The 10,227-nt window shown below is 48.2% G+C and overlaps 1 protein-coding gene across 1 annotated transcript in view; it reads right to left on the bottom strand.

Moving 5' to 3' along the window:
• Positions 1-7,671: 7,671 nt before the first annotated feature.
• The window catches only part of MORN3 (MORN repeat containing 3), a 16,533-nt gene continuing 13,977 nt past the window's right edge, over positions 7,672-10,227 (bottom strand). Inside the window, exon 5 of the mRNA XM_015417687.1 lies at positions 7,672-7,740. Coding sequence (XP_015273173.1) covers positions 7,672-7,740 — 69 coding nt within the window. The remainder of the gene's footprint in view (positions 7,741-10,227) is intronic.

Below are 10,227 nucleotides of genomic sequence, written 5' to 3'. Positions count from 1 at the left end.
TTCTACTTCGTGAGCTACTGGCATTAAAGTGGTGAGTGAGCGATTTGGCTACCGCATAAACTAATTTGCTCTGGTCCCATCCCTGAGCTAAGATAAAAATGTGAGCCAGAGGCTAAAAAACGATGAGCTAGCTCACACTTAACTCAGCCTAGAGGGAACACTGCTCCAGAGCAAACTAAATCCATGCAGCAGCCCAATCGTCCACTCACAACGTTAATGCCAGTGGCTCACAAAGTAGGATTTTTGCTCTCAGGACTCCACAGCTCAGAGGGAGCATCCCTTCCTGAGCCAAGGCAAAAATGTGTGAGGCCTGAGGCTAAAAAACCTGTGAGCTAGCTCACACTAACTCAGCTGAGAGGGAACACTGGGCATAACCACAAAATGGCTGCCACAGGAAGTGGAGGCACTCACAGAAGAAGCCTCACTGCAGGGGGGGTGGGAGAGAATTTTTTTAAAAAATACACCGGCAAAAAGCAGCGAGAGAATAAAACCAATGCTGTGGTGGCAGCAGCTGCTGAAACGACACTATTTCAATCGTCTCAACCAATCAGATCTCCAGTGGCCAGTTAAGCACCCTGCTGTGCAAGTGCCCCACCCATTTTCTAAAAACACTTGGTGGGCATCAGGAGAGGTGTCGTGGAGACCACTGCGCCCACGGGCACCGTGTTGGGGATCCCTGTGATACTGTTTTGTTTCAGGATACTAGTGTGGATGGTTCAATAAGCAGTCCGTCAGAGGTTGAGCATTTAGTAGCAGTATTTATTTATTTATTTATTTATTTATTTTTCGCATTTATACCCCGCCCTCCCCAATGGGCTCAGGGCGGCTAACAAGGGCAAGGTAAACCATGCCATAATTAAAACGTAATATACATAGTAACTTAAAACATATAATACATTAAAATATCCAATACTTAAAAACAGCGGTGCTCAAACGTCTGATATCATTGGTCCAAAGATGGCATCAATAGAGTTCCAGGTGGTACTTCCAATGCTGTTTGCGCCCACAGGAGAATGGCTTAGATCTTCTTAGCAATATCCAGGTGCTTCCTCAGGGCCTCGTCGACCATGACGGTGATGGTATAGTAGGGGTGGCGGCTCCTACTCAAAGGCCTGGCGGAAGAGCTCCGTCTTGCAGACCCTGTGGAACTGCATAAGGTCCCACAGGGCCCGGATCTCCCCCGGGAGCTCATTCCACCAGGTAGGAGCCGCCACCGAAAAAGCCCTGGCCCTGGTCGGAGCTAGTTTGGTGTCCTTGGGGCCCGGGATGACCAACAGATTTTGGGGCCCCGACCGTAGTGCTCTTGGGGGGACGTATGGGGAAAGGTGGTCCCTCAATACAGATGGACACATGTTGAGCACTGGCACTGTGTGGGGGGGTGAACCCATGGTCCGAAAAAGAACATGACAATTGTCACACAAGACAGTTTAGGCCCGTGTGGCACTCAGCTTCCTGCACAGAAGTCCATGGTGGGATCTTGTGTTTCCTTGTTTGTTCACGGTGCCGTCAGGCTGGCGAAACGCTCAGGGAGGGAAATCAAATTAAATTGAACGTGACAGGGCCGTTAGTTGACAGATCTGCAGTGTGATGCAGCCCTTTATCTCTTGAGACGGAAGGAAGTGGCTCGAAACGGAAACACTCGCCTTCAAGTGCCGAGAGGAAACTTTCTTTTGTAGGAGACGGTCTGCAGGCCTGAGGCTAACGGAAGTACAAGAACACTGTGATGATTAAAATGGCTTTTCCCCCCGTTGCTAATCAAGTGAGGCAGTGCAGTTCCCAGGACACAGCCCTCTTCATGGGATCAGAGGCACACCTTAATATTAATTCAGGGGTTCCTGGCTGTAGTGTATTCCAAAGCTGCCATGGAATGCATGATGCATGTGAAACATCTAATTGACTTGTAATGTTAAGCTTCGTCCTGGGCTAGGATCCAAATACATCCAATCGTGTTGCTAGCCCAGGAAGCACCTAACCAATCACCTTCAAGCAAGCTCCCTGAGCGGGAACATCCGTGATTGGTCCTTATGCGAACAACCTTATTGGTTGGTAATTGTACAGTGGGTGTGGCTACATTAGCCGGGAATGTTTAAAAGCAGGACAGCTGCATTGTAAAGGCTGCTCTGGCTATCAGATGTTGATCTGTGTTGGAGTTGTGTTCAAGTGGAAGAATAAAGCTGTGTTCTTGCTGAATCACTCTCTGACTTCTTTGTTAAGCAAGTGACTTAACACTGGCTGTACCTTGGCACTCCACAAGGTTCTAGGTGCAAATCCTGCCTCAAAATCTACTTTGGTTGATATCGGAAATGGGAAGGGTGTCACGCAGCCCGTAGAGATGAGTGTTCCGTTCTTAGGGAGGGCTTGCTGAATGCTCAGAGATCAGGGTGAGTCTCTCAAGCTGCTCCGGCAGGCATTTCTCGGTTTGGAACATCTCTACCCTTCCTCTCAGCATCCAGACCACAAAATGGCGAAACGACAATATAAGTACAAGGAAGAATTACGTTAGTTAAGGACCGAATTTAGTCACGTGCTGCGTTTGAATGAACTAAAGAATTTAGTGAAGCCCTAAAAAAACAGACACATTCCACAGGACTAGTGGCGGCGGCCTTTAAAACCACAGATTAAAAACAGGTAAGGAGGATACCATCAAACGTACAAGAAAGCATACAACATTTTATTGGAGATGAAAATGCAGGACAGGTGGGTGAAACCATCTATGGTAGCCTGGGCTCAGGACATTGGTTATAACTTAGATTTAGAGCAGTGGGACAAAATCTGGTTAAGAAATATTAAAATTGTAAGAATAAGTGCATTTAAAGAAAACATACTGAAAATGTTCTCTAGGTGGCACATTTCTCCTGCAAGATTAAATAAGTACAACAAAAACCTAGGGGAGAACTGTTGGAAATGTATTCTGCAATGGTACATTATTTCACCTTTGGTGGGTCCTGTAATAAAGCAAAAAAAATATCGGTCTTTGATCAAAGAAATAATGGATAAAATAGTAGGAAAGAAAATCCCTTTTCTACCTGAATTTTTCTTGTTGAATGTTATACCAAAGATATTTAAGAAAAAAGAGATGTATTTAATAATGCAAATGTAAACGGCAGCTAGAATTATTTTTGCAAAAAAATGGAAAGATAGGAACGTCCCAACAAAAGAAGAATTTATTTGTAAACTGTTTGACATTGCAGAAATGGAAAAATTAACTTTTATTATTGAAGAAAAAAGTCTGGAAAGATATGAAAATTATTGATCTCACTTCTATAACTGGTTAAAGGTATCTAATTTTGCTTTGGTTTAATGAATTTGGCAATTTAGTTTAACGAATCTGATTATTTGGCATTGTATAATTTAAGTGGGTCAAAAGCAGAAAATTTTTGTAAGTTTTGCGAAGATCTTCGCTATTATATGTGTATGTTTTATGATCAAAGATCCATATGGAAAAATAATAAAAATATTGTCCAAAAAAAACCACGTGCAAGAAAGCAGCCCAGGGTCCCTGTTCTCTATCCTGTGCGGCTCCTTGTCAAAGGGAACGATCTGTGGTCTGCCCCTCTCAGAGGCAGCTTTGTATGTTCACCTGCAGGCTTAGCCGTTGTCAGGGCTTTTTTTTGTAGAAAATGCTCAACAGGAGCTCATTAGCATAATTGACCACACCCAACAGCAGAAGCTTATTAGCATATTAGGCCACACCCCTGACAGCACATGTCATAAGCATATGAGGCCACACCCGTTACCAGAAGTGTGCTCATCCAGCCACATTCACCTTTTGCTTCTTATTCTGTTGACCTTGTTTGTTGTCAAAACCCAGGGCCTTTTTTTGGAGCAGGAACTCCTTTGTATGTTAGGACACACACCCCTAATATAGCCAATCCTAATGAGTTTCTGCTGTTGGGTGTGGCCTATTATGCTAATGAGTTCCTGCTGGGTGTGGCCAACTCAGGAGCCAGCCGGAACTCCGTTCCTGTGCGCTCCTGCCCAAAAATAGCCCTGGTGGTTGTTGGTATTCTTTCGAAGCTTACTGGACTAGTAGAGCTGCCAACCTCCAGGTGGTAGCTGGAGACCTCCTGGGATTATAACTGATCTCCAGACGACAGAGATCGGTTCCCCTGTAGACAATGGCTGCTTTGGAAGGTGGACTCTATGGCATGGTACACCGTCGAAGTCCCTCCTGTCCCCAAACCCCTCACTCCTCAGGCTCCACCCCCAAAATCTTTCAGTATTTTTGAACCCAGGCGCTGGCAACCCTATGGACTAGAGACAGCAAGGCCCTTCAGATTCCTCAAGACAAGGGTTTAGATCTGGATTTGCCCCGTGCGGGTTTGTTATGTTAGAGGCCCCGAGTCAATTTAACGTGCATTAGTGAAAGCAGGGGTCATTTTGTAGAAAAAGAGGGGCAGGAGCTCATTAGTATAACTCATTAGCATAACTTATTTGCATGTGCCACACCCCCTGACATCACCGGAAGTGTGTCAGAAGGCAACACCCACCGCTCAGACTCCACTGGACTATTTTGGATTGCTAGCTACTGGGGGGGGGGGGACGTGCAGATCTGTCCTTGCAGAGGAGGGAGAGCTTGTACCGGAATAAGACTTGGTCTTAAAGGTGCCACTGGACTGTTTTTTTGAGGGGGTTTCTGCAACGTCCCGGGCTGCTTCTTGCTCTGACTGAGGGCTGCTGGGAGCAGGGGGTGGGGCGTGTTGCCTGTGCCCGCCCCTTGGGCTCTTTACTGCCGGAGCTCCGCTCCTGTGCGCTCCTGCAGAAAATGAGCCCTGAGTGAAAGTGAACCAAAGGGATCCCAGCCTTTTTTTCAAAGGCCATGCAAAAACCGCCTACCCAGTTCTCCATAACCCTGTGCTAAAGGTGGAGTCTACAAGCGGCTGCCTCAAGCACCCTGGAGCCGACTGAATTCTGCAGGGGCTCTTCTTTTGGACTAACTCTCCCTCGATTTGACCCCATTCACCAGTAAACTGGCCATTTTTCTTTGAAGAGGAGGAGGAGGAGGAGGAGATTGGATTTATACACCGCCCTTCATTACCCGAAGGAGTCTCAGAGCGGCTTGCAATCTCCTTCCCCTCCCCACAACAGACACCCTGTGAAGTAGGCGTGGCTGAGAGAGCTCTTTCGAGAACTGCTCTTGAGAGAACAGCTCTGAGAGAACTTGTGACTGATCCAAGGTCACCCAGCAGCTGCATGTGGAGGAGTGGGGAATCAAACCCGGTTCTCCCAGATTAGAGTCCACGCTCCTAACCCTACACCAAACTGGCTGAGAGTGGTTGTTCTCAGCCAGTGGGATGCACTAGTAGTCGAGGTAGTCGAGGTAACAATCACTCTCTCTCAGTCCAGAGATGCAGTGTTAATTCCTATCACCGACAGGGAAAAGAATAGCTAGATCTGAGCGCCAGAGCACCTTAGAGACCAGATTTTCGGGGTATGAGCTTCTGCGAGTCACACCTTCCTTTGCTGGCTCTGATGAAGACGGTACCTGATGAAGGGAGCTTGGACTTTCAGAAGCTCATACCTCCAAAATCTCGTTGGTCTGCTGGACTTGAGTCTGGTGCTGTTGGACTCGAATCTGGCTCTTCTACCGCAGACCAACATAGCTATTCTCTGAAGCTGTCTTCAGGGGGGGGAAATACTTGTCATCTTAAAGATCCTGCTGCTAGCAGAAGTAATATTAACTGCTATTAATCAGCACTGGAAGCCAAATACTTCTTAGGCTTGCAACAGGAACCTTGGAGAGCTGTCTTTGGGACAGGGGCCACTTTACTCCTGATGTGACTGTCGTTCATTGTCCTGGACCCAGTTGCAGCTGCTTTCCGTGTGCTCCCAGATTTCTAAGTATCAAGAAGAGGAGGAGGAGGAGATCGGATTTATACCCCGCCCTTCACTTGGAGTCTCAGAGCGGCTTACAAACTCCTTTCCCTTCCCCTCCCCACCACAGACACCCTGTGAGGTAGGTGAGGCTGAGAGAACTCTGACAGAAACTACTATTTTTCAAGGACAGCTCTGCCAGAACTATGGCTTGCCCAAGGTCATCCAGCAGCTGCAAGTGGAGGAGTGGGGAATCAAACCCGGTCAGAGTTAACCACTTAACCACTACATCAAACTGGGGGGCCGTGGCTCTAAGGGCCTTTCTGAACTCCATCCTAAGCAGGGCATGTGTCCGTCATCCTAAGCTTTATCGTTCACAAAACTGGTTTTTATCACTGGGTTCAGACAGAGCAGCAACTCGGTGGGTGGGACGCTGGGGGTCTGTTCCCCTAACAGGGGCACTTTTCACTGGTGCAAAGGAGCCTTCCCCTCTCAAAAAAAAGGCTCCTTGCAGAAGGGGAAGCACCCAGCCCAACAGATCCGTGGGATCCCATCCTGTGGTTTGCCACATCAGGTACACTTCCATTCGTTTGTGGCCTGCGAAGAGAAAAGGGTGTGTGTGTGGCTCAGTGGTGGAGCATCTGCTCAGCATGTGGAAGGTCCCACATTCAGCTGCTCCACCCCCCCCCCCGGCATCTCCAGTTAAGGGACCAGGCAGTAGATGATGTGAAAGACCTCAGCCTGAGAACGCCTGGAGAGCCGCTGCCCGTCTGAGTAGACAAGACTGAGGTCGATGGGCCAAGGGTCTGATTCGCAGCTTTGTGAGTTCGAGTGGATTATTTGGCACGCAATAGCCCAGGCCAGCCAAGTCTCCTCAGATTCCAGAAGCTAAACAGGGTTAACCCTGGTTAGTAATTGGATGGGGGACCGCCAAGAGAGCCCAGGGTGCCCACGCAGAGTCAGGCAAGGGCAAAGCGCCTCTGAACTTCTCTTGCCTTGAAAACCCTACAGGGTCACCATAAGGCGACTGCCATTTGACGGCAAAGGGGGGGGGAAGGCATTCATGCAGCAACGGCAAGATCAGACCCTGAGTCCTCTGGAGGCCCTTGGACCGCTGCTGCTGGTCAGGCTAGAGAAGGCCCGAAAGGACATTCAGCAGAAGACAGTTTCGCACGTCTGTATCGCTGTGTGTGCGAATCCTCTGCAAGCTCTCTCGGATCGTGCCCAAGGGAGCCAATATCAGAACTGCCCCGGGGGAATTGGGGTGCCCCCCTCAGCATCTTTGTTTCTTTGGCCATAAAGTTCTGCCCGGATTCACAGCTTGCACGAGGGACACTGACCGGCCCTGTGAAAGTCTGCATTTTCCTGGGCCCACGGATTTTGTTACAAAGGCCCTGGCTGGGATGACCGTTCGCAGCAATGGCCGTGCATTTTTCAAGGCTCTCTCTCCAACGTTGCAGACCCCAAACCTAATTTTTTAATTAGAAGGACTGGGGAAGGGTTGAGTATTGTTCACAAACCAGGTTCTGAGCGCGATAGACAACTCTTGTGTGTGGCAAAGGCATTGAATGAGCGTGCCAAGAAATACCAGGCCAGGGGAGCCTGCGCTCAACTCCTTCCTGTCTAGCCTCTTTGGCTGCTCAGCGACTGAGCCTCGGGCTCTTGTGTGGCCACAAAGAGAAGGAGGGAGCGGCTGAGGCACCAGTGATGTACTTGCAAGCAGCACTGGTCGGAGAGGCCTCTCTACCCAACACCAGAAATGTCCACTAGGGATCACAATAATGGACTTCATGCAAAAGAGGACACAGTTGTGCGGCACGGGATTATCACTGTCCTCTGTTTCCGAGGCTGGGCCTTTCACTCTTCGGTGTTGTTGAACCTTGCAATGGCCTCCTCCAGCACGCCCTCCGGGTCTGCCAGTTCGATCTGGAGTAAAAACAATGGAGAGAAACTTGTTAAATCGAGTGGCAAGTAGGAGCTCATGCTCCCTCTAATCTGTGGAGTCTCGTGAGCAAAAATCCTACTTTGTGAGCGACTGGCATGAAAGTTGCGAGCGAGCAATTTGGCTGCTGCATGGATTCGTTTGACTCTGGAGCCATCCCTTCCCGAGCAAAGACAGAAATGTGTGAGCCGGAGGCTAAAGAACAGTGAGCTGGCTCACACTAACTCAGCTTAGAGGGAACCCTGCTTGGGTGCCTGTTGGGTGCCTGACTTCTATTCGATACCGATCGATATCATTACCTTTATTTGCAAAAGGGGATCTTTTCGTCCCACGTGCAGTTCAAAGAATACTAAAGTCATGTTAGACATCTCCGGCTGTTGTATTTTGAAGATCCTCAACAGACAAGCCATAAAACTTGATACGGGGATGTTTGAGCGCTTAAAATCTGACAAACTGAGCTCCAGTCCACAAGAGCTTCTGCAGGACTAAAATCTGGTTCGTCTTGAAGGTGTCACTAGACTCCCGTTTCTTTGTTACTGCCAAGGCCTTTTTTTGGGCAGGAATGTAGGAACGGAGTTCCGGCTGGCTCCTGAGTTGGCCACACCCAGCAGGAACTCATTAGCATAATAGGCCACACCCAACAGCAGAAACTCATTAGGATTGGCTACATTAGGGGTGTGTGGCCTAACATGCAAAGGAGTTCCTGCTACAAAAAAAGCCCTGGGTTTTGACAACAAGGTAAACAGAATAAGAGAAGCAAAAGGTGGGTGTGGCTGGATGACCACACTTCTGGTAACATGGGGGTGCGGCCTAATATGCTAATGGTCTGTGCTGTCAAGGGTGTGGCCTAATATGCTAATGAGTTCCTGCTGGGCTTTTTCTACAAAAAAAAGCCCTGGTTACTGCAGTAGTCCTTACTGCAGCCTTGCACGGTGGGCCAGTATCAATACCCCCCCGTATTACCCCCTCTGCATTCTGCTGTAATGTTCCCCAAGTGCTAAAGAAGAAGAAGAAGAGATTGGAGTTATACCCTGCCCTTCACTCTGAGTCTCAGAGCGGCTTACAAACTCCTTTCCCTTCCCCTCCCCACAACAGACACCCTGTGAGGTAGGTGGGGCTGAGAGAGCTCTGAGAGAACTGTCCTTGAGAGAACAGCTCTGACAGAACTATGGCTTGCCCAAGGTCATCCAGCCAGGTGCAAGTGGAGGAGTGGGGAATCAAACCCGGTCCTCCCAGATTAGAGTCTGCGCACTTCACCACTACACCAAACTGGCTCTAAACACCTTGCTATAGGTGCAGCCGTCGTTCAGGCAAAGTGACTCTTTGTCTAGGCTTGGAGTGGCCTGAAGGAAAGGGATCAAAGGATGTTGGTTGATTTCCCCCCCCCCCCCAGGCTGCCAATCTAGAACAGGGGTCTCTCCTCCAAACAGCCCGGATGAGAGCTAAAAAACCAATTTAGGACTTGGATAAAAGTCCTACGCGGATGAGAGCCCTACAAAGAAACCTTAGCCACTTGGCAAGGTGGTGTTTATTTATTTATTTTATTAAACTTATGAATCATCACCCACCCTCCAAGCAGGCTCTGGGCGATTTACAGCCTTATAAAACATTTAAAATACAATCAATACATATAACTAAATTTGCCAACAGTAAATCAATAATTTAAAACCAAGAGGAGGAGGAGGAGGAGGAGATTGGATTTATACCCCATCCTTCACTACCCAAAGGAGTCTAAGAGCAGCTTACAAACTCCTTTCCCTTCCCCTCCCCACAACAGACACCCTGCAAGGTAGGTGGGGCTGAGAGAGCTCTTGACAGAAACGGCTCTTTTTCAAGGACAGATCTTGTCAAAACTATAGCTTGCCCAAGATCATCCAGCAGCTGCGAGTGGAAGAGTGGAGAATCAAATCTGGTTCTCCCAGATTAGAGTCCGTGCTCCTAACCACGACAACCAAACTGGCTCTTACATAGTCCAGACATCATTGTATGACGACATGAAGCTGCAATCATGGAAATTAATTACAAGATGGTATTATACACTCAAAAAACTAAGCTTCATAACCAGTTTGTATAAATCCTCTATGCTGGAAATCTTCAGAACATGTTGGATCTTATTTACATTGCTGCTAGGACTTGTTCTACTTTAACCTCGTTCTGAGAGATGATCTTTGTTAAAATCAACATTATCCCTGGTTGTGGAATTCCACTTAGTCCAGAGTCAGTATTACTAAATATTTGGCCTGATTCCCAATTTGAAAATGAAAAAATAAAATTAATTGCCATTAACATAAGAACATAAGAGACGCCAATGCTGGATCAGGCCAAAGGCCCATCCAGTCCAACACTCTGTGTCACACAGTGGCCAAAAATACCAGGGGCCATTAGGAGGTCCACCCATGGGGCCAGGACACTAGAAGCCCCTCCCACTGTTCCCCCCCCCCCCCAGCCCAAAAAAACAAAGCCCCCCTTCC

The sequence above is a fragment of the Gekko japonicus genome, unplaced genomic scaffold, assembly GCF_001447785.1.
Source record: "Gekko japonicus isolate JY-2015 unplaced genomic scaffold, Gekko_japonicus_V1.1 scaffold64, whole genome shotgun sequence".
In the NCBI taxonomy this organism is placed as follows: Eukaryota; Metazoa; Chordata; class Lepidosauria; order Squamata; family Gekkonidae; genus Gekko; species Gekko japonicus.
This window is presented reverse-complemented; position numbering and strand designations above follow the sequence as displayed.